The sequence below is a fragment of the Ursus arctos genome, chromosome X (genome assembly GCF_023065955.2).
Source record: "Ursus arctos isolate Adak ecotype North America chromosome X, UrsArc2.0, whole genome shotgun sequence".
NCBI classification, from domain to species: domain Eukaryota; kingdom Metazoa; phylum Chordata; class Mammalia; order Carnivora; family Ursidae; genus Ursus; species Ursus arctos.
In genome coordinates, this window is record NC_079873.1 from 32,047,088 (window position 1) to 32,072,980 (window position 25,893).

Below are 25,893 nucleotides of genomic sequence, written 5' to 3' on the forward strand. Positions count from 1 at the left end.
TCGCTAAATATACATCTAGGGACTGACCGTAAACTTTCGGAGACCGAGGAGGGGAGAAGTATCTTTGTACTCTCCCTCTGCGGCTCTCCAGAGTGCTAGCAGCTATTGGAGGGGAGCTCCGAGAGAGCTGCTGACCCCGTTTTTACATCTGGTGCCATGGTTTTTGTGGATGCCACCCAGAGGATACCCCTTGATCACCTGGCTCTAGTGGCCGAAAAGACTTGCATTCCTGGATGCCACAAGACTGTAATGATCAAGAAGACAGTTTGTGGTAGGCTGTCACCGCTGGGGCACTGCACAGACAGGTTAAGGCAGATCCCATCTTTCTGTGAAAAATTCCCGTTTGCTTACCCTGGAGCCTCATCCTGAGGGGCAGGCTTCAGATTCAGCACCCATCTAGGAACCTACGGAGGGACTCTGAGGAAACATAGTCCAAGGGATGCCATCTTTGTGCTCTCCCTTTGTCTCACTACAGCTCACCCGTATGTCCCAGACAGGAGCTTATGCACTTGTCAGAGGTCCCAATTAATTTTTGTGATCGCCTCCCAGGGGACAACTCCCATTCATGCAGCTCAGATGACCCGTGGAGCTAACACTTACAGTCCCACAGCACTCTATGTCTGTTGGCATCCTTAACAGCTGCTGCTTGGGGGTCTGGCTTCCACTAAGCCTGAATCCAAGTGCTAAGATTCTCACCGTTGCTACACGATACATACTGGCACGCTCTCAAATATTGGAAGCTACTGAAAATAGTCTGCTTAGAGAATCAGAAAGGTTTGAGAGACAACCAAAAGCTAGGGCACGGATGACCAATAAGGATCACCTCCTACAGAAGACCACCATTTCAACATCGGGAGAAGTGGCTGTTTCATCCAATACAACAGAAGAACGTGCTCCAAACAAGATCAAACCTTGGAAAATAAACCTCAGTAAAATGGAGAAAAGTAATTTACCTGATAAAGAGTTCAAAGTAATCGTCATAAAAATGCTCACTGAACTTGGAAAAAGAAGGGTTAAGTACAGTGAGAACTTAAAATATAAGTACCAAAGTCACAGAGCTGAAGAATTCAATAACTGAATTTAAAAATACATAAGAGGAATTCAACAACAAAGTAGATAAAGCAGAAGAAATAGTGAACTCAAAGACTAGGTAGAAGAATTTAAAATTCTTCTTTTTGCTGCTCTGAATGGGTAAACAATGAAAGCAGCTTAAAGGATATATGGAACAACATCAAGCAGACTAACATTTACATACAATATGGTGCCATTATTTGCACACAAGGGGTCCCAGAAGGAGGAGAGAAAGAGGCTGAAAACTTCCCCGACATGGGAAAGAAAGAGACATCCAGATCAAGGTGGCCCAGAGATTTCTAAGTAAGAAGAAACCAGAGACCTACACCAAAACACATTATAATTAAAATGTCAAAAGTTAAAGACAAAGAGAGAACCTTAAAAGCAGCAAAACAGCTTGTTACATACATGAAAAACCCCATAAGACTGTCAGCATGTATTATCACCAGAAACTTTGCAGGCTAAAGGGAGTGGCATGATACATTCAAAGTGTTCAAAGAAAACAGCTTCCAACCAAGAATATTCTATTCAACAAAATTATTCAGAATTGAAGGAGACATAGTTTTACAGACAAGCTAAGAGTTCACCACTAAACCAGCCTTACAAGAGATGGTAAAGGGACTTCTTTATGCTGAAAAGAATGGGCACTAATTACTAACAAGAAAACATATGAAAGCACACATCTCATTGGTAAAGGTAAATATATAGTAAAGGTAGTGGATTCATCACATAAGGTTAGTATGAAAGGTTAAAATACGTAAGTAGTAAAAATAACTATAATAAGGGCTACACAAGATAAAAAGATGTAGGTGTGACATCAAAAACCTAAAATTCATCCTTTGGGTAAATACCTGGTAGGGCAATTGCTGAATCAGAGGGGAGTTCTAACTTTTTGAGGAACCTCCATACTGTTTTCCACAGTGGTTGCATCAGTTTTCATTCTCCCCAACAGTGCACAAAGGTTCCCCTTTCTCCACATCCTCATCAATACCTGTTGTTTCTTGTGTTGATTTTAGCCATTCCGACAGGTGTGAGGTGGTATCTCACTGTGGTTTTGATTTGCATTTCTATGATAAGTAGTGTTGAACATCTTTTCATGTGTCTATTGGCCATCTGTAGGTCTCTGGAAAAATGTTCATATCTTCTGCCCATTTTAAAATTAGATTTTTGAGTGTTGAGGTGCATAAGTTCTTTATATATTTGGGATACTAACTCTTTATCAGGTATGTCATTTGCAAATACCTTCTCCCATTCAGTAGGCTGCCTTTTAGTTTTGCTGAGGGTTTCTTTCACTGTGCAGAAGCTTTTTATCTTGATGTAGTCCCAATAGTTTATTTTTGCTTGTGTTTCGCTTGCCTCAGGAAACATGTAGAAGGAAGTTGCTATGGCCGACGTCAAAGGGGTTATGGTCTGTGTTCTCCAGGATTGTTATGGTTTCATGTCTCACATTTAGGTCTTTGATCCATTTTGAATTTTTGTGTATGGTTTAGTTTTTTACGTTTCTGTCCAGTTTTCCCAACACCATTTGTTGAAAAGACTATCTTTATTTCCATTGGATATTCTTTCCTGCTTTGTCAACAATTGACCACATACTTGTGGGTTCCTTTCAGGGTTTTCTATTCTGTTCCATTGCTCTGTTTTTTTGCCAGTACAATACTGTTTTGATTACTACAGCTTTGTAATACATCTTAAAGTCTGGAATTGTGATGCCTCCAGCTTTGCTTTTCTTTTCCAAGGTTGCTTTGGCTATTTCAGGTCTTTTGTGGGTTCCATACAAATTTTAGGATTATTTGTTCTAGATCTGTGAAAAATGCTGGTGGTATTTTGATAGGGATTGCATTGTATGTGTAGGTTTCTTTGGGTAGTATAGACATTTTAACAGTGTGTGTTCTAATCCATGAACATGGAATGTCTTTCCATTTCTTTGTGTTGTCTTCAATTTCTGTCATCAGTGTTTTATAGTTTTCAGAGTACAGGTCTCTCACCTCTTTGATTAGGTTTATTCCCAGTTATCTTATTTTTGGTGCAATTTTAAATAAGTTTTTCTTAATTTCACTTTCTACTGCTTCATTATTGGTATATAGAAATAAAATCGGTTTCTGTACATTGATTTTGTATCCTGTGACTTTACTGAATTTATCAGTTCTACCAGTTTTTTTGGTGGAGTCTTTCAGGTTTTCTACATAAAGTATCATGTCATCTGCAAATATTGAAAGTTTTACTTCTTCCTTACCGATTTGGATGCATTTCTTTTTGTTGTCTGATTGCTGTGGCTAGAACTTCCAGTACTCTGTTGAATAAAAGTGGTGAGAGTGGATATTCTTGTCTTGTTCCTGACCTTAGGAGAAAAACTCTGTTTTTCCCCATTAAGGATGATGTTCTCTGTGGGTTTTTCATATATGGCTTTTATTATGTTCCCTCTAAACCTACTTTATTGAGGGTTTTAATCATGAATGGATGTTGTCCTTTGTCAAATGCTTTTTCTGCATCTATTGAAATGATCATGGTTCTGATCCTTTCTCTTATTGATGTGATGTGTCACTTTGATTGATATGTGAATACTGAACCATCCTTGCAACCCAGGAATAAATCCCACTTGATTGCAATGAATGAATTTTAATGTATCGTTGGATTCAGTTTGCTTGTATTTTGTTGAGACCTTTCTATCTATGTTCGTCAGAGAAATTGGCATGAACTTCTCTTTTTTTTTGTGGTGTCTTTATCTGGTTTCAGTGTCAGGGTAATGCTGGCCTCATAGAATGAATTTGTAAGTTTTCCTTTTCCATTTTTGGAATATTTTGAGAAGAATGGGTATTAACTCTTCATTAAATGCTTGGTAGAATTTGCCTTTCAAGATATCTGGCCCTGGAGTTTTGTTTGTTGGGAGTTTTTTTTATTACTGGCTCAATTTCTTTGATGGTAATCAATCAGTCTGTTCAAGTTTTCTATTTCTTCTTGTTTCAGCTTTGGTAGGTTATATGTTTCTTGGCATTTATCCATGTCTTCTCAGTTGCCCAATTTGTTGGCATTTGGTTTTTCATAATATTCTAACTGTATTTCTGTGGTGTTGGTTGTCATTTCTCCATTGTCATTTGTGATTTGAGTCCTTTCTCTTTTTTTCTTGATAAGTCTGGCTAGAGGTTTATCAATTTTATTAATTTTTTCAAAGAATCAGCTCCTGGTTTCACTTATCTGTTCTATTGGTCTTTTAGTTTCTGTATCATTTATTCTGATCTAATCATTTCCTTCCTTCCGCTAGTTTGGGGTTTTGTTTGTTCTTTTTCTAGCTCTTTTAGTTGTAACATCAGGTTGTTTGAGATTTTTATGCTTCTTGAGGTAGGCCTGTATTGCTATGAACTTCCCTTTTAGGACTGCATCCCAAAGCTTTTCAGCCATTATGTTTACATTTTCATTTGTTTCCCTAATTGACCCATTTATTGTTTAGTAGCATGTTCTTTAGCCTCTATGGTCTTTCCAGATTTTTTCTTGTGGTTGACTTCTAGTTTCATAGCATTGTGGTCAGAAAAGATGCATGGTATGACTAGGATTTTTTTCAATTTGTTAAGGCTTGTTTTGTGGCCTAATATGTGATCTATTCTGGAGAATGTTTCATGTGACTAGTGCCCTTTTAAAATATCGAATACTTTATGCATAGTTTGTTCCCTAGGGGGAAAAAAATCAAAATTCTTTGGATCAACAAAATAGCTTGAAACCAAAAACGAAAATACACTAAAACTTATGGAATGTAATAAAAGCAGTTCTAAGAGGGAAGTTCATAGTGATAAATGCCTACCTCAGGTAAGAAAAAAATCTGAAATAATAACGTAACTTTACACCTCAACCAGAAAAAGAACAAGTGAAGGCCAAAATATAAGCAAGGAAGTAACAATCAATGGAAAAAGAGCTAGCTTTTTGAAAAGATAGCAATATTGATAAACCTTTAGCTAGATTCACCAAGGGGAAAAAAGAGGGCTCAAATAAATCAGAAATGAAAGAGATGTTACAACTGATAACCTAAGAATACAGAAAATCATACTATGATGAACAATTATATGCTAATTAGACAACCTAGAAGAAATGTATAAAATTCTAGAAACATATAACTTTCCCCAACTGAATCATGAAGAAATAGAATATCTGAACAAACCAATTTCTAGTAAGGATATTGAATCAGAATATAAAAAAAAAAAACTTCCCACCAGACAGAAGACCAGGTCCACACAGCTTCACTGGTGAATTATAGCAAACATTCAAAGAAGATTAATAACAGTCCTTCTCAAACTGTTCCTAAAAATGGAAAAGGGGGGAACACTTCTAAGCTTATTTTATGAGGCCAGCATTTCCCTGATACCAAAACCAGATGAAGACACTAGAAGAAAAGCCCAATATCCCTACTGAGCATAGCTGCAAAAATCCTCAACAAAACACTAGCAAGCTGAATTCAACAATACATTAAATGGACCATTCACCATGATCAAGTGGGATTTCTTTCAGGCATGCAAAGATGGTTCAGCATCTGTTAACATGATACACCACATTTACAAAACGAAGGATAAAAAGAGCATTCTCATCAATAGATGCAGAAAAACTGTTTGCAAAACTCAATATTGTTTATGGTGAAAACTCTCAACAAAGTAGAGGAAACAAACCTCCACATAATGCAGGCCAAGCCCACATCTAACATCAGACTTGATGTCAAAAAGCTGAAGGTTTTTCAGTAAGGTCAGGAACACGACAAGGATGCGCACTCTCACCACTATTATTTAACATAGTATTAGAAATCCTACCCACAGCAGATAGGAAAGGAAAATAAATCAAAGGCATCCAAATGGGAAAGGAAATATTAAAGCTGTCACTGTTTGCAGAGGACATATTATATACAGAAGCAGAAAATCCTGAAGATTGCACCAATACGCTGTTAGAATATATGAATTCAGTAATGACACAGGATGCAATATCAAGATGCAAAAATCTTTTGCATTTCTATACACTAATAATGAAGAGTCAGGAAGAAAATTAAGAAAACAAGCACTTTCATAATTGCATGAAAATGAATAAAATACCTAGGAATAAATTCAAGGAGGTTAAAGACCTGAACACTGAAATCTATAAGAAACTGATGAATGAAATTGAAGAAAACACACAGAAAAATAGAAAGATATTCCATCCTCATGAATTGGGATATTGTTAAAATGTCCATACTACCCAAAGCAATATACAGATTCAGTGCAATCCTTATCAAAAATTTTTGTTAAATTGATACTGACAGCTCTCCTTCAATACAATTTACTTAATATGTTCACATTTATAACATTTACATACCTAAGGCAATTCTGGAACACAATTAGGTTGCTATAATCTTTGCAAAAAATTACAATTAAATTTTTTGGTTATGAATGAGAACGATTGCTTTAATAATTTCTTTCTATATTTTGTTTACAGCCTTAAGCCTTCAGATAAACATTTTAATTGATGTATTTTAACAGAAAGTACAGGATATGACAAAGTCCTTTTCCTATCAGCCAACTCTGTCAAACCTAATATTTTGCCACACTTTATTATAATTAAAAAAATAATTTATTATGTTAGTCACCATACAGTACATCCCTAGTTTTTGATGCAATGTTCCATGATTCATTACTTGCGCATAACCCCCAGTGCACCATGCAATACGTGCCCTCAATACCCATCACTGGCCTATCCCATTCCCCCACCCCCTTCCCCTCTGAAGCCCTCAGTTTGTTTCCCAGAGTCCATAGTCTCTCATGGTTCAATCAAAATTCTCATTGTATTTTTCATAGAAACAGAACAAAAAAAAATCCTTAAATTTGTATGGAAGCACAAAAGATGCTGAATAGCTAAAACAATTTTGAGAAAGAAGAACAAGGCTGGAGGCCGTATGCTCCTTGATTTCAAACTATATTACAAAGCCATAGTAAGCAAAACAGTATGGTACTGGCATAAAATCAGACACACAGCCCAGAAATAAACCCACACACATATGGTCCATTAATTTATGACAAAAGAGCCGAGAGTTTGCAATGGGGAAAGGACAATTTCTTCAATAAATACTTTTGGGAAAACTGGACCCCTATCATACACTGTATACAAAAATAAACTCAAAAATGCCTTAAAGACTTGAATGTAAGACCTGAAACCCTAACATATAGGAGAATATATAGTCAGTATATCTGTCATCACCATGATGCTTTTTTGGATTTGACACCAAAAGTAAAGGCAACAAAAGCAAAAATAAACAAGTGGGAATACATCAAATTAAAAAGTTTCTGCATAGGCAATTGTCACCGAAATGAAAAAGCAACCTACTGAATTGGAGAAAATATTTGCAACTCATATCTGAGAAGACACTAATATCCAAAATATATGAAGAGCTCATACAACTCAGTAAACGACACACACAAAATAAAAAATGGGCAGAGGAACTGCATAGACATACACATGGCCATCGAATACATGAAAACATGCTCCACATCACTAATCAGCAGGGAAGTGGAAATCGAAACCACAGGGAAATATCACCTCACTCCTGTTAGAATGGCTAGTATCAGAAAGACAAAAAGTAAGTGTTGGTGGGGCGCCTGGACGGTGCAGTCGGTTAAGCGTCCGACTCTTGGTTTCAACTCAGGTCATGATCTCAGGGTCCTGAGACTGAGCCCTGCATTAGGCTCTGCACTCAGCTGGGAATCTGCTTAAGACTCTGTCTCCCTTTCCTCCCTCTGCCCCTCCCCTACCATCCCCCCATCAGATTAATAAATCTTGGGGAAAAAAACATTAGTGAGGATGTAGAGAGAAGGGCACACTTGGGCACTGTTGGTAGCAATGTATATTGGGGCAGCCACTTGGGAAAACAGTATGGAAATTCATCAAAAAATAACTATACGATCGTCCAATTCCACTTTTAGGGGTTTATCTGAAGAAAATAATAAACTAAATTCAAAAGGTATATGCACCCTTATCTTTACTCCAGCATTATGTACAATAGCCAAGAGATGGAAACAACGTAAATGTCCACTGATGGACAAACGGATAAAGGAAATATGGTACACACACTAGAACATTATTCAGCCATATTAAAAGAATAAAATGTTGCCATTTGTGACAACGTGGATGGACCTTATGGACATTATCCTAAGTGAAATAAATCAGAGGACAAATACCATGTGGTGTCACTTATATCCCGAATCTAAACAACGAACAACCACCACCACAACAAAACAAACTCATAGATACAAAGGACATTAGTGGTTGCCAGAGGCAGGGGATTAGGGGTGGGTAAAATGTGTGAAGGGGGTCAAAAGGTGGAAACTTCTAGATCTTAAGTCATGGGGATTTAATGTGTAGCATGGCAGTTATAGTTAATACTACATTACACATCTGAAAGTACCTGGGAGTAAATCTTAAAATTTCACAAGGAAAAAAATGTAACTACATACGGTGATGGATGTTAACTAGACTTAGCAGGATAATCATTTTGCAATATATACAAATACTGAATCATTTTGTTGTATACTTGTATCAATTATACCTCAAAAACAATATGGATATAAAAATTATGGCATCCTTTGTCCCTCTCACCCTTGAAATTGCTGGAAAGTTACTCTAGGGAACAGAATTTGCCCATACCTTTATGTCTAAAAAAACATCAGAGTTGGGGCACCAGGGTGGCTCAGTTGGTTAAGCATCCGACTCTTGGTTTCAGCTCAGGTCATGATCTCAGGATCCTGGGATCCAGCCCTGCACTGGGTTCCACGCTCAGCAGGGAGTCTGCTTGAGATTCTGTCCTCCTCCCTCTGCACCCCCCCCACATGCGCATGCCCATGGGCACATGCACTGTCCCTCTCTAAAATAAATAAATCTTAAAACACACACACACACACACACACACGAGAGTGAGAAAACAGGGAGGTGGGAACTTCGCAACGCCAGGCATCGCTGCGGCCTGTTAATTGCTTTAACGTGGCTTCAGTGCCATTTGAAAATCGTATTCTAACCAGACAAGAGAATTTTTAGATTATCCAGGTATTCTGCATTTCCTGTTCTTTCACGCTTTCCATTCTTTGCCTAAATTGGCTCTTTTCATCTGCACTAGACTCTAAGGTGGAAGTCAAACGGAAAAAGAGAAAACATCCATCTTCCAAGTCCCTTATTCCTCACTGATAGGTCTGATAAAGGGGACACGTGGCCTGACACTGAGTCCACTAGGTAATGCATGTGACAGATCGTCTGTGTGACAGGTCCCTGGACTGTCTCCTGGCTACCCAGTAATGACTGACCCCCTTTTGATAGGCTGCTTTGCAAAATATCCACTTCAAAGCTGTGAAGCCTCTGGTGAAACGCTAGGCCAGTGGTTCTCACAGTGTGAGCCCAGACCACCAGCTTCGGCCCCACTTGGGAACATGCTCGAAGTGCCAATTCTCGGCCCTCATCCTAGACCTACTGAAGCAGACGGTGTGGGGGTGGGGCCCGCATTCTATGTTTTAACAGTGTTCCAGGCGATTCTGAGGCTGGCTCAGGTGTGAGAAGCACTGCATCATTCATGTATGCAACTTCCTTGTCGCTTTGGTCACCCCCGCCTGCGGAGGTCTAGAGTCGCCCCAACATCTACAACTTGAGTGACAGAAGTTATCTTAAATCGGATTTTTCTGTTCTTCAAGTTTCAATTGTTTAAAATCACATCGCATCACAATTTTATCAAGACTCCCTCTCTCTCTCTCTCTCTCTCTCTCTCTCCAGTCCAAAGAGTCACGGTAACGGATTGTGTGACAGGTTTTTAAAAAATCAGGAGCACAGGGTATGAGCCGGTACTTCTAAGTTACCAACAGCTTCCAACACATACTTTGAGAATTTTTGTTAATACGTTTTCAGATGTCAACACAGCCCTCTCCCCAGTTTTGCTGTTCTCAACTTGAAAGAGAACTGTAAGTACACTCTTAGAGGCTACTCTCACCCCTGGGAATAGTAAATCTGTTTCCGTTTCGAGTCATTTCCTCCACTTCCTTAGCTCCAACATGGTGCCAGGCACTGTACTAGGTACTGGGTAGCAAATGTTGAGATCCGGAGGTGACCTCAAAAGTGTCACCTCAAGAGAGGTGCTAGTGAATGTGACAGGACCCAAAAAAATGTATATATAAAAGTTTATGAGTATACCTGGCCTTCTCCCTCTTTTAGCCAACTAAAGATAATTCAAGCATCCTCATTTTTTCCCCTCCGTTGCCCTCTGAGTTTTTGACCTTGGTATGGATGGGGCACTCTTTTTGGGTGGAGAGATATAAATCAAACATGGCGGGGTGCCAAAAGGCAGATGGAAAATAGACACATTAAAGAATCTATTGTGTCAATCTAGGACATCACTGGCTAAGGATGTATTTCTATCATACACTCTCCCAAGGAATCTCTTGGAATATCTGTGATGGGGCTCATCAAGTCCTCTTTCATTTTCTTCTTCCTGGGAATACAGAAAGGTGCATTTCCCAGCCCGCCTTGAAGTTCAGTCGCAATCATGGGATGAATTTTAGCCAATGGACTTGGAGAGAACAATTTTATGCTTCCGACGTGAAGCACAAAAGAGGAGTAGGGTTTGTTTTTCTTCTCTTCCCCCTTTGCAGAACCCTGGAAGCCATGTGTTCTAAACGCTGATGCTACAAGATGGTGGAGGTGCCATCAGCCTGAGCCCCTGAAAGACTATGAAGAGTAGTGACTATTGACTATCAACAAACACCCTCCCTTGCACTGTGGGCAAAAACGATGGGTGAGGAAGGAAGATTTTTAGGTGTTTTGATTTAGCCTAAATATCCTTTTCACAGTGGTCAAGAGATGCAAGTAAATATTTGGGATTGTTCTGGAATTACCTTTTGGCTATTGAATTCTGCTTTTTAAAGGCACCATGGCTCACAACCTGAGCACCATGATTCTAGCTTTGTAAGTACTACCGAAGTAAAATACAGTTGTTAAAATGGGGGTATGGACAAGTACCCTGGAAGCATGAAGGTAAGAGAGGCCAAGCCTGGAAAAGCTAACTGGATGCACAGGATTGCGTAGGTCCTTTTGCAGCCTCTTCCCTACCCATCCCAACCCCACGCAGCAGAAAGCAAAACAAAGACAAAGCATAGACCCTTGGTTAAAGGGGGAACAAAGAGAACACTGGAAATTATCCACCACATGACATATTTGCACAAGCAGCACCATGCCAAGTAGCATGGTTCTAGAACTCTTGGACTATAAGCAGTTCAACATTGAAGGTTACCTGGAATTAATACTGAGTAGCAAAAAGTCAGGCAACCTGATCCCCCAAAAGTACCTCGTAGGGGCTACAATTTAAGGACAGGACTTCCACCTACCTGAGTTGCAGGGCCAGGGCTGGAGGCATAATCTTTGCTCCTATCCTACCGATGAGGGTCGGAAACACACCTACAAGCTCCACCACTGTGATGTGTCGAAGATCCAGGCCACACTGTGCTTGCTGGAAAAAAGAAAACAGGAGAGGCCTGAGCATGAAGAAAGAGACTTCCAGGTCAAACTGCGGACTGCCAGAAACAGCAGTGTTCTGTTTTGGGGAAGTTTATTTGCCTACTCCAAACATTCTTGAGAGCAGTGGAGAAACTGGGCTTCGACCAGTGGTTATGAACCCTAAATACCCTCCTAGAGAAACCATTCAGAAATGGCTTAGCAGGGGCGCCTGGGTGGCTCAATTGTTAAGTGTCTGCCTTTGGCTCAGGGCGTGATCCCGGGGTCCTGGGATCGAGCCCCACATCAGGCTCCTCTGCTGGGAGCCTGCTTCTTCCTTTCCCACTCCCCCTGCTTGTGTTTCCTCTCTCGCTGGTGGTCTCTCTGTCAAAAATATAAATCAATAAATCTTTAAAAAAAAAAAAGAAAAGAAAAAGAAATGGCTTAGCAGTAAGAGTTTGAAAACGTAAGCAAGATGGCAGTCTGTGTATTTACATAGGGGGTGAAACTGCGTGAGCTGAAGATCCTACGAAGTGTCCAAAACCACCCCCGGAGAATTCGAATTTGTTTTCAAGGAGAGAAGAATATTTCCAGAGTCCCCTCATCTGCCCTTGCTTCTCCCCCACACCCTTCCCCAAACACAGTAAGAAAAGACACAGTAATCAAAGGTTTCCATCTTCATCTGGTGCCCTAGTTTCCACATCTGGTGACCTGACTTCTATGCCTGCTGCCCACAGGACAGCCTTTAATGCTAGAGGCCGGGGGTAGGGGGAAGAGGGCTTGCATTCCTGGGTCCCAAGGAACCGCAACAATGGGAGACACGGTCATTGGTGAACTCCAACTCCTACAGCACAGTACAGATGGAAGACAGACAGCAGCAGCCTTTTCAGATTTGAGAGCGAGCAAGCGAGAAAGAGCGAGAGCACACACAAACGCGCGCATAAGCCGGGGTAGGGCAGAGGGAGAAGCAGACTCCCCAGCTGAGCTGGGAGCCTGACATGGGGCTCCATCCCAGGACTGCGGGACCGTGACCTGAGCTGAAGGCAGATGCTGAAACGACTGAGCCGCCCCGGCGCCCTGCCCCCAGCAGCCTTTCTGAGGCCGGGACTGATGGGCTTGTCCAGGTTTGGCCCGAGGGGCAGGCTGCTGGTCTGGCATGCACCTAGGGCCCTCCAGGGACGCTCTCAGGGAGTCGTGTTCTGCCTCTGCCTCCTTCCACCTCACTGTGTCTTCCAGAAAGGAGCGTATTCCCTTGTCTGGTAACTTGACTTGTATGGCTGCCGCCAGGGAACACCTCTCTATCACTGGGCTGCGGCGTCCCGTGGGGCTTACTCTGGCAGTCCTGCAGGACCGTCACCAAAGGAGGGAGGGTTCTTAAAGAGCAAGAGGGAACAGACCCAGGAGCTCAGTCATTATGTGAAAGAGGCCTGTGAGCTTATCATCACAGCTGCAGCCCCAGGGCAGGCTTCTCATTCAATACACACGGAAGGGCAGACTGTAAACCTTTCCAGAGACCTTGGGCAGCAGGCCCTGTCTGGTCATGCTCTCCCTTTCCCACACTCTAGAGCGACAGCATCTACCGGAGTGGAGCTCTGTAGAAACTGGTCCCCCAGTTTTTAATGTCTGGCATTCTGATTTTTGCGGCTGCCACTCACAAAATGTCCCTTGATGGCCTGGCTCTGGTGGCTGGGAGGGTCTGCATTCCTGGGTCCTCCTATGGGACTGTAACAGTCAGACAGTTATTGGCAGGCTCCCACCCCCAGGGCACTAGACAGCCAACTCAAACACAACCCCAGTATTTCTGGAAAGAGGCCTGTTTATTTGTCCTGGATCTTTGGCCAAAGGGGCAGACTTCAGGCTTGGCACACATCTAGAGGCCTGCAGAGATGCTCTCAGGGAACATAGGCATGGGGACTCCATCTTTGCATGCACACGCTCCCCTACCCCCCGCCCAGTTTTCTCAGCTATATCCAGGCGGGGGGGATTAACTCATGGCCCCACCCACGATCCATCAAGACTCACAGCCACTCCAGATCACAAAGCCTATTTGGGAAAATTTGGGAGTTGCCATAAGTGAACTCTTCCAGTCCTGCCCAGGCAGGAACATGAGTCATGGCCCCACCAGCTATGGAAAATACTTCCAACCCCCCTCCCCAGCCCCGACAAGGAAGATTGGTAAGAACACCAGAGCCAGCTACTCCCAAGCTGGGAGGTAGGTGGGCAGAGCTGATTGCCACCAGAGCAAACACAGTAGTCCTGTTCTGACGAGTCAAGACCAAAAATGAAGAGTGTTAGCGGCCTTGGAGCTGCTGCTCCCACGGAGCCCAAGCAGGGAAACTAATGCATCACCCACTAATCTGTCACCCCACTTGCTGCTGAGTACAGCCTGCAGACTGCCCGTTGGGGCACCTTCCCACAGCACGAGGGATGCTGCGTGGCCTAGTAACAACCGTACTCAGAGTGGCGCTTGAACAGACGGCACTTTTCCAATGATGACATACAAATGGCTAACAGACACATGAAAAAATGTTCAACATCATTAGCTATCAGGGAAATTCAAATCAAAACCAGATTGAGATACCACCTTACGCCAGTTAGAATGGCAAAAATTGACAAGGCAGGAAACAACAAATGTTGGAGAGGATGTGGAGAAAGGGGAACCCTCCTACATTGTTGGTAGGAATGCAAGTTGGTACAGCCACTGTGGAAAACAGTGTGGAGGTCCCTTAAAAAGTTAAAAATTGAGCTACCCTATGATCCAGCCATTGCACTACTGGGTATTTACCCCAAAGATACAGACGTAGTGAAGAGAAGGGCCATATGCACCCCAATGTTCATAGCAGCATTGTCCACAATAGCTAAATCGTGGAAGGAGCCGAGATGCCCCTCAACAGGTGACTGGATTAAGAAGATGTGGTCCCTATATACAATGGAATATTACTCAGCCATCAAAAAGAATGATTTCACAACCTTCGCAGCAACATGGACAGGACTGGAGGAGATGATACTAAGTGAAATAAGTCAAGCAGAGAAAGACAATTATCATATGGTTTCACTCATTTATGGAACATAAGTAGGAAGATTGGTAGAAAAAAGGGAAGAAGGAAGGGGGGGTAATCAGAAGGGGGAATGAACCATGAGAGACTATGGACTATGAGAAACAAACTGCGGGCTTCAGAGGGGAAGGGGGTGGGGGAATGGGATAGGCCGATGATGGATATTAAGGAGGGCACATATTGCATGGTGCACTGGGTGTTATACGCAAGTAATGAATCATGGAACTTTACATGAAAAACTTGGGATGTACTGTATGGTGACTAACATAATAAAAATTATTAAAATAAATAAATAAAATATTGAAAGAAAAAAAACCCAAGCATAATATACCAGGTGAAGCAGTCCTTCAGAAACGGGGAGATAAAGATTTTCCTGAGCAAACCAAAGTTGAGGGAATTCATCTCCACTAGACCTGCACTGCAAGAAATGCTAAACAGAGTTCATTAAGTAGAAATAAAAGAAAACTAGCTGACATCGTAAAAACATACGAAGGCAATGTAAAAGTCACTGTTGATGGTAAATATAGGATCAAAATTGGATTCTGTAATATAACTCAAACTACAATCACCTGTTACTAGCTACACAATATAAAAACATGTGAACTATAACATCAATATCCTAAAATGTGAAAGGGAGGAGAAGTACAAGTATAAAGCTGAGGAATTCTATTGAAGTTAAATTGATATTGGTTTAAAATAGAGTGTTACAATTTTAAGATATTTTATGTAAGCCTCATGGTAACCACAAGGGAAAAACCTGTAGTAATTATACAAAAGAACATAATGAAGAAGTCAAAGTATATTAAAACCATAAGACATCAAACACACACCAAAAAAGACAGCAGGTAGACACAAGAAACAACAGGTCTACAAAACAATAAAGAAAACAATTAACAAAATAGCAGAAGGTCCATTCTTATCAATAATTACTCTACATGTAAACACATTAAATTCTCCCATCAAAAGACAGAACACGTGAATGGATTTAAAAAAAAAAAAAAGATGCAACTATATGCTGCCTACAAGAGACTCACGTTAGCCTTAAAGACAGATATAGACACAGAGTGTGTGAATGAAAAAGGGTGTTTTAAGTAAATGGCAACCACAAAAAGCAGAAGTAGCTATACTTCTATCATAGGAAACACTTTAAAAATGGTAAAAAGAGACAAGGGGCGCCTGGGTGGCTCAGTCAGTTAAGTATCTGCCTTCAGCTCAGGTCATGATCTCAGGGTCCTGGGATGGAGCCCTGCGTCCGGCTCCCTGCTCCACAGTGAGTCTGCTTCTCTCTCTCCCTCTCTCCTTCTGCCCCTCCCCCTGTATTTGTACATGCACTCTCTGTCTCAAATAAATAAAATCTTAAAGACAAAGAAGGTATATAATGATAAAGGGATCAATACATTGGAAAGATATAAAAATTGAAAATATTTATGTACCCAACATCAGAGCAGTTAAATACATAAAGCAAAAACAGAGCTAAAAGGACAAACAAACAGCAATAACAGTTGGGGACTTTAACATCCCTCTGTCATCAATGGAGAGATCATCTGTTCTCCAAAGATAACCAATAAGGAAACAGTGGATTTGAACAACACTATAGACCAAATGGACTTAAGTGACATATACAGAACATTCTATTTGAGAACAGGAGAGTATACATTCTTCAAATACTCATGGAACATTTTCTAGTATAGACCATATATTAGGCCACGAAACAAGTCCTAGCCAGTTCAGTAAGAATAAAATCCTACCAAGTATCTTCTTTGAACATAATGGTATAAAACTAGAAATCAGTAACAAGAGGAAAGTAGAAACAAACACTCCCCTGAATAGCTACTGTATTGGAGAAGAAATCAAAGGGAATATAAAAATATCTTGAGACAAATGAAAATGGAAACACTACATATCGAAACATATGGGGTACAGCAAAAGATCTGAGAGGGAAGTTCCTAGCAACAGAAGCCTATATTAAGAAGAAATTTCCTAAATAAACAACCTAATTTTATGCCTCAAGGAACTAGAAAAAGAAAAACTGAGCCAAAAGTTAGAAGGAAGGAAATAAGATTAGAGTAGGAATAAACTAAATATAGAATAGGAAAACAATAGGGAAAAAAATTAACCCGAACTAAGAGTTGGTTCTTTGAAAAACAAAATTGACATGCCTTAACTAGACTGACACAGGGGGAAAAAAAGGATCCAAATCAACAAAATTATAAGTGAAAAAGGAGATATTACAACTGATACCACGGAAATATAAAGAATCACAAGTACATGCCCAAAACTGGACAACCTAGAAGAAATGGAAAACTTCTTAAAACATACAAACTACCAATACTAAATTAGGAAAAAGTAAAAAATGTGAATAGTCCGGGGCGCCTGAGTGGCTCAGTCAGTGAAGCATCTGCCTTTGGTTCAGGTCATGATCCCAGAGTCCCAGGATTGAGCCCCATGTTGGGCTCCCTGCTCAGCAGAGACTCTGCTTCTCCCTCTGCACCTCACTTCACTCATGCTGTCTGTCTCTCTCTCTCACTCACTCTCTCAGATAAATAAAATATTTTAAAAAATGTGAATAGTGTAATTACTAGTAAGGAGACTGAATCAGTAATCAAAAACCTCATAACAAAAAAAAAATGCCCAGGACAAGATGGCTTCACTGGTGAGTTTTACCAAACATTTAAAGAAGACTTAAAACCAATCTTTCTCAAATTCTTCCAAAAAACTGACAAGGAGGGAATACTTCTAAACTTATTTTATGAGGCCACCATTCCCCTGAAACCACAGCCAGAAAAGGATACTACCAGAAAAGAAAACTTTAAACCAACATCCCTGACATTAATGTTGGCTCAGTCGGTAAAGTGTGCAACTCTTGATTTTAGCTCAGGTCGTGATCTCAGGGTCCTGGGATCGAGCCCCACATCAGGCTCTATGCTCCATGCAGTCTGCTTGGTCCTGTCCCCTCTGCTCCTCCCCCCTGCTTGTGCTCTCGCTCTTTCTCTCTCTCAAATAAATAAATAAAATCTTTTAAAAAACCAAGTATAATGTATAGGAATAAACTTAACCAAGGAGGTGAAAGATCTCTACTCAGAACTATAAGGCACTGATGAAAGAAATCAAAGAAAACACAATTAAATGAAAAGGTATCCTGTGCTCCTGGATTGAAAGAATATTATTTAAATGTGCATGCTACCAAAAGCCATCTATAGATTCAATGCAATCACTATCTAAATTGCAATGGAATGTTTTTTACATTAGTAGAAAAAAAATCCTAAAGTTTATATGGAACCACAGAAGACCCCAAATTTCCAAAACAATCCTGAAAAGAAAAAAAATGGGAATCCTTATACTTCCTGATTTCAAGCTATGCTACAAAGCAGTTACAGAATCAACAGTGTTCTACTGGTATAAAAACAGACACACAGGTCAATGACACAGACTTGAGAGCTCAGAAGTAAACCCACATATATGCGGTCAACTAGTATTTGACCAGGGATGCAGGAATACTCAGTGGAGAAAAGATAGTCTCATCAATAAACGGTGCTGGGACAATTGAATATCCACATGTAAAAGAATGAAATTAGATCCGTGTCTTATACCTGCAAAAATTAACTTGGCACAGATTAGACACCTAAACATCAGACCTGAAACCATGAAATTCCTAGAAGGAAAATTAAGGAAAAAGCTCCTCGACACGGGTCTTGGCATTGATTTGGATATGCACCTAAAGCACAAGCAACAAAATAAACAAGTGGGACTACATCAAACTAAAAAGCTTCTGCAAAGCAATAGAAACAAAAAAGTGAAAAGACAACCTACAGAATGGAAAAAATATTTGTAAGCCATATATCTAGTAAGGGGTTACGATCCAAAATATATAAAGGACTCTTACAACTCAATAGCAAAAACAAAACAATGGAATATTAGCCATCAGAAAGGATGAACACTTAGCACTTAGATCACCGTGGATGGAACTGGAGGGTATTATGCTGAGCAAAACAAGCCAATCAGAGGAAGCCAATTATCATATGGTTTCACTCACTTGTGGAATATAAGAAACAGCACAGAGAATCATAGGGGAGGGCAAGGAAAACTGAATCAGAAGTCATCAGAGGGAGAAAAACCATGAGAGACTTTTAACTATAGGTAAATAAGGTTGCTGGAGGGGATGTGGGTGGGGGGATGGGGTGACTGGTGATGGGTATTAAGGAGGGCACGTGATGTGATGCATACTGGGTGATATACACAACTGATGAACTACTGAACACTATTTCAATTTAAATTAAAAAACCCCAAAACACCCACAAATAATCTAATTTAAAAATGGGAAATATCTGAATAGAAATTTCTCCAAAGAAGATACACAAAAGGTCAACAGGTACATGAAAAGATGCTCAACATCACTATTCACCAAGGAAATGCAAATCAAAATCATAATGAGACATCCTCACTCCTGTTAGGATGCCATCAGCAAAAAGACAAAAGATAACAAATCCTGGTAGGATATGGAGAAAACGGAAACTTTGTGCACTGCTGGTGGGAATGTAAATTGGTGTAGTCATTATGGAAAGTAGTATAGAGGTTACCCCCCAAATATACGATACAGCAATTCTACTTCTGGATATTTATCCAAAGGAAACAAAAACACTAACTCAAAGAGTGTTCATTGCAGAGCTATTTATAAGAGCCAAGACACAGAAACAACCTTAGTGTCCACTGATGGATGAATGGATAAAGAAAATGGGAGATACACACACAATGAAATTTTACTTGACCAAAAGAGAATAAAACCTTGCCATTTGCAACACCATGAAAATGGACCTTGAGGGTACTATCCTAAGTGAAATAAGTTAGAGAAAGACAAATAATATATGATCTCACTTATATGTGAAATGCAAAAATCCCCCAAATTCATGGAAAAAACTATCTTCAGATTTGTGGTTACCAGGGGTGGGAGTTGAGGGGAGGGGGAATTGGAGAAAGGTGGTCAAAAGGTAGAAACTTCCAGTTACAAAATACATACATACTAGGGATATAATGTGCAGCACGACGAGTGTAGTTAGCACTGCTGTATGATATATACGGAAGTTAAGAGAGTACAACCTGAGAGTTCACATCACAAGGAAAAAATTTTTTCTTTTTTCTTTCCATTTTTGTTGTATATACATGAGCTGATGGATGCCAGCTAAACGTACATATATTGTGAAATGATCACCATAGTAAGACAAACCATTATGCTGTACACCTTAAATTCATACAATGATGTAGGTCAATTATATCTAAATATACCTGGGGAGAAAAGACCCAGAGAAAAGGAAATGTGGCAATGGCATATAGATTATTAAAAACTGGTAAGTCAATTCCATAAAAAAATTCAGTGAAATGATGGGAATATATAATTGACCTGATAAGCAGTTCAGAGTAATGGTCATAAAGACGCTCACTAAACGTAGGGGAAGCATGAATGAGCACAGTAAGAACTTCAACCCCAGATAAAAAAGATATAGAAGAGTGGTTCAACAGGAGACTAGATGAAGTAGGAGAAACGATCAGTGAATTCGAACACAGGGCAGTGGAACAGAATCACAGCAATAAAAAGGAAAAAAAGGAAAACAGTAAAGATAGCTTAATAGACTCGTGGGACAACATCAATTGGAGTAACATTCACCTTGTAGGGGCCCCAGAAGGAGAAGAGAGAGAAAGGGGTAGAAAACTTATTGGATAAAGTAATGGCTAAAACCATCTCTAATCTGAGGAAGAAAAAGACATCCATACAGAAGCAGGAAGCACAGAGTCCAAATAAGAGAACCCAAAGAGACCCACACATCGAGACACAGCATAATTAAAATTTCAAATGTTAAAATCAAGGAGAGAATCTTAAAGCAGCAAAAGGGAAATATCTTGTTAAGTGCAAGGGAGCCCCCATGAGCCCCTTCAGATTTTTCAGTGCTGAAAGTGAAGGAAAAAAAAAAAATCCCAACCAAGATGACAACCCAGGAAAAGTTACCATACAGAATTGAAAGAGAGAAAAAGATTTTTATAGACAAGCAAAAGTTAAAGGAGTTCATCACCACTAAACCAGCCTTACAAAAACTGTTAAAGGAATTTCTTTAAGCTGCAATGAAAGGGCAGTAATTCATAACAAAAAACATATGAAAGACTCAATGGTAAAGGTAAATATATAGTAAAATTAGTGGATTAATCACATAAAGCCAGTATGAAGGTTTAAAGAGTACTAAAATATATTAAGGGATACACAAGAGATATGCATTATGACATTGAAAACAAGATGTAAGGAGAGAGAGTACAAATGTAGAGCTTTAGAATGCATTCAAACTTATATTTACAACTTCTATTTGAAGTTGATTAGAACTTAAGTTGTTAACATGGAAGCCTCATGGTAACCACAAAGCAAAAACCTACGGTAGTAACAAAACATAATGAGAAAGAAATCTAAGCATAATGCTAAAGTCATCAAACCACAAATGAAAGAATGAGAGATGAAGAAAGGAACATGGGTAGTACAAAACAGCCAGAAATTAAGAAAATGACAATAAGTACATATCTACCAATAATGACTTTAAATGTATTAAATTCTCCCATCAGAGGACAGCAAGTAGCTGAATGGATAAAAAACAAAACAAGGGGCGCCTGGGTAGCGCAGTCATTAGGCGTCTGCCTTCGGCTCAGGGCGTGGTCCCGGCGTTCCGGGATCGAGTCCTGCATCGGGCTCCTCCGCTGGGAGCCTGCTTCTTCCTCTCCCACTCCCCTGCTGTGCTCCCTCTCTCGCTGGCTGTCTGTCACATAAATTAATAAAATCTTAAAAAAACAAAACAAAACATAAGACTTCTGTATATGCTTCCTACAAGAGACTCGCTTCAGATGTAAGGATACACAGAGACTGAAAGTCAAGGGTTGAGAAAAGATATTCCATGCAAATGGTAACCAAAAGAAAGCTGGGGTAAGCAAACATATCAGACAAAATACTTTAAAACAAACACTCTAATAAGAGACAAATAAGGGTGTCATATAATGATAAAGAGATCAATCTGACAAGAAGATATAACATTTGTGAATCTTTACGGACATAACATAGGAGCAACTAAATACATAAGTCAAATGTTCACAGACCTAAAGAGAGAAATCAGGAGGAGTTAAGATGGCAGAGGAGTAGGGGACCCCTTTTTCAGCCGGTCCAGAGTCGAGCTGGATAGGTACCAGACCAGCCTGAACAGCCACGGAACCAGCCTGAGAAGCAGGAAGATGCATCTGGATCTCTACAAATGAACATCTCCAGCGCTGAGTATTGACGTACGAAGCGGGGAGCCGTGAATCCGCGCACAGATATCGGAAGATAAACGGAAGGGGGAGGGAGCCGCCACGTTCGGGCGCCGGGAAGCGGTAGCCACCTGCACGGGGGAGCGGGCAGACTCGCGTACGGCACCCGCGAGAGAGCAGACTGAGACCGTGAGCCGGGAGCGCGCGCCACCAGACTGAAACGGAGCTCTGGTGCGCTCATTGGAACCAGACTGAGACCGGGAGCTCCGGGAGCGCGCGGGGGCGGCTGGCGGTGTTAGAAACACAAAGGACAGAGACGCGCCGGCCCTGGAAGTGAGGGCAGGGACACCGGGTGTGAGGCGCACATCCCGGGATGCTGCAGGGTTGAGCAGCACCAACAGACACAGAGTTAAAGTGGCCCGAAGAGCTCAGTGGAGAGCGGACTGTGATCTCTCTGTTCTGAGACAGAGGCTGAGATTCGGCCACTGCTGCTCTGACTCTCAGAAGAGCCACAGCAGACCATGTTTGTTTCCTTTGCTAGATTAGGGAAAGCTGCCAGAGAACAAAAGCCCAGAAATACCAGCTCACATTGTGCCCATCCCCATCCCCCATTGCAGGGGACAGGGAGACTGTACCCAAACAGGGTTGCCTGAGTATCGGCACGGCTGGCCCCTCCCCCAGAAGGCAGGCTGAAAAATCAAGAAGCCCACATCCCTAAGATCCCTATAAAACATCCTTAAGGTCCGTATAAAACAAGTGCGCACTGCCTGGGTCCTGCTCAATAATTTGGGCTCTGGACAACCCCACAACCTTTCCTCATCAGAATGACGAGGAAAAATCCCCCCCCAGCAAAGAAAAGACAATGAGTCTGTGGCCTCTGCCACAGAACTAATGGATATGGATATAACCAAATTATCAGAAATGGAATTCAGAGTAACAATGGTCAAGATGATGTGTAGACTTGAAAAAAGTATTAATGAAAATGTTAATGAGAATATAGAATCTCTAAGGGTGGAAATGAGAGCAAATCTGGCAGAAATTAAAAATGCTATGAATCAAATGTACTCAAAACTAGATGCTCTGACGGCCAGGGTAAATGAGGCAGAAGAACGTATCAGCAAATTAGAGGATGGGTTAGTAGAAGAGAAAGCTAAAACAGAAACTTGGCTCAAAAAAATCCAATCTCAAGAATGTAGATTACAGGAGATTACTGACTCAATGAAACGTTCCAATGTCAGAATCATCGGCATCCCCGAGGGGGTGGAGAAAAACAGAGGTCTAGAAGAGATATTTGAACAAATTGTAGCTGAAAACTTCCCTAATCTAGCGAGGGAAACAAGCATTCGTGTCCAAGAGGCAGAGAGGACCCCTCCCAAACTCAACCACGACAAACCTACGCCACGTCATGTCATAGTGCAATTCACAAATATTAGATCCAAGGATACAGTACTGAAAGCGGCCAGGGCAAAGAAATTTCTCACATACCAAGGCAAAAGTATCAGGATTACGTCAGACCTGTCTACACAGACCTGGAATGAGAGAAAGGGTTGGGGGGACATTTTTAAAGCTCTTTCAGAGAAAAATACGCAGCCAAGGATCCTTCATCCAGCAAGGCTGTCATTCAGAATTGATGGATAGATAAGGACCTTCCAGAATCACCAGTCACTGACCAATTTCGTAACCACAAAACCAACCCTACAGGAGATATTAAGGGGGGTTCTATAAAAATAAAAAGGCCCCAAGAGTGATACAGAACAGAAAGTTACAATCTACAGAAACAAAGACTTTACAGGCAACATGACATCATTAAAATCATATCTCTGAATAATCAGTCTCAATGTAAATGGCCTAAATGCTCCCATAAAATCACACAGGGTTGCAGATTGGATAAAAAGACATGACCCATCCATTTGCTGTCTACAAGAGACTCATTTTGAACCTAAAGATACATCCAGACTGAAAGTGAAGGGATGGAATACCATCTTTCATGCCAATGGACCTCAAAAGAAGCTGGGGTAGCAATTCTCATATCAGACAGATTGGATTTTAAACTAAAGACTGTAGTTAGAGATACAGAAGGACACTATATTATTCTTAAAGGATGTATCCAACAAGTGGATATGACAATTATAAATATATATGCCCCCAACAGGGGAGCAGCAAGATACACAAGCCAACTCTTAACCAGAATAAAGAGACATATAGATAAAAATACATTAATAGTAGGGGACTTCAACACTCCACTATCAGCAACAGACAGATCACCTAAGCAGAAAATCAACAAAGAAACAAGAGCTTTGAATGCCATACTAGACGAGTTGGACGTCATAGATATATATAGAACACTACACCCCAGAACCAAAGAATACTCATTCTATTCTAATGCACATGGAACATTCTCCAGAATAGACCATCTTCTGGGTCACAAAACAGGTCTCAACCGATACCAAAAGACTGAAATTATTCCCTGCATATTCTCAGACCACAATGCTTTGAAATTGGAACTCAATCACAAGGAAAAATTTGGAAGAAACTCAAACACTTGGAAACTAAGAACCATCTTAAGAATGATTAGATAAACCAGGAAATCAAAAATCTATTTAAACAATTTATGGAGACCAACGAGAATGAAAACACAACGGTCCAAAACCTATGGGACACTGCAAAGGCAGTCCTACATAGCCATCCAAGCCTCACTCAAAAGAATAGAACAACCTAAAATGCAGTTTTTATAGTCTCACCTCAAGAAGCTGGAACAGCAACAGAGGGACAGACCTAATCCACTCACGAGAGAGCAGTTGATCAAGATTAGAGCAAAGATCAATGAATTAGAAACCAGGAGCACAGTAGAGCAGATCAACAGAACTAGAAGCTGGTTCTTTGAAAGAATAAATAAAATCGATAAGCCACTGGCAAGACTTATTCAAAAGAAGAGAGAAAGGACCCAAATTAACAAAATCATGAATGAAAAGGGAGAAGTTACAACCAACACCAATGAAATAGGAAGGATCATTAGAAATTTACATCAACAGCTTTATGCCAATAAATTAAATAATCTGGAAGAAATGCATGCCTTCCTGGAAACCTATAAACTACCAAGACTAAAACAGGAAGAAATTGATTTTTTAAACAGACCAATTAATTATGAAGAGATTGAAGCAGTGATCAAAAACCTCCCTAAAAACAAGACTCCAGGGCCTGATGGATTCCCCAGGGAATTCTACCAAACATTCAAAGAAGAAATAATACCTATTCTCCTGAAGCTATTTCAAAAAATAGAAACAGAAGGAAAACTACCAAACTCATTCTATGAGGCCAGTATTACCTTGATCCCCAAACCGGGCAAAGACCCCATCAAAAAGGAGAATTACAGACCGATATTTCTGATGAATATGGACGCCAAAATCCTCAACAAGATCCTGGCTAATAGAATCCAACAGTACATTAAAAGGATTATCCATCATGACCAAGTGGGATTCATACCTGGGATGCAAGGGTGGTTCAACATTCGCAAATCAGTGTGATACATCATATCAACAGGAAAAGCGTCAAAAACCATATGATCCTCTCAATAGATGCAGAAAAAGCATTTGACAAAATACAGCATCCTTTCCTGATTAAAACCCTTCAGAGTGTAGGGATAGAGGGTACATCCCTCAATTTCATAAAAACCATCTATGAAAAGCCTATAGCGAATATCATTCTCAATGGGGAAGAGCTGGAAGCCTTTCCCTTAAGATCAGGAACGCGACAAGGATGTCCACTCTCGCCATTATTATTCAACATAGTACTAGAAGTCCTTGCAACAGCAATCAGACAACAAAAAGGGATGAAAGGTATCCAAAACAGCAAAGAAGAAGTCAAACTGTCTCTCTTCGCAGATGACATGATATGCTATATGGAAAACCCAAAAGAATCCACCCCCAAACTACTAGAAGTTATAGAGCAATTCAGTAATGTGGCAGGATACAAAATCAATACTCAGAAATCAGTTGCATTTCTATACATGAACAATGAGACTGAAGAAAGAGAA

At 40.6% G+C, this 25,893-nt stretch overlaps 1 protein-coding gene across 2 annotated transcripts in view; it reads right to left on the reverse strand.

The window, feature by feature from the left end:
* SRPX (sushi repeat containing protein X-linked) overlaps positions 1-25,893 on the reverse strand; it is a 113,789-nt gene that overhangs the window by 4,022 nt on the left and 83,874 nt on the right. For both annotated transcript variants that reach the window (XM_026513294.4, XM_026513295.4), the window contains one exon: positions 11,430-11,551. In XM_026513294.4, coding sequence (XP_026369079.1) covers positions 11,430-11,551 — 122 coding nt within the window. The remainder of the gene's footprint in view (positions 1-11,429; positions 11,552-25,893) is intronic.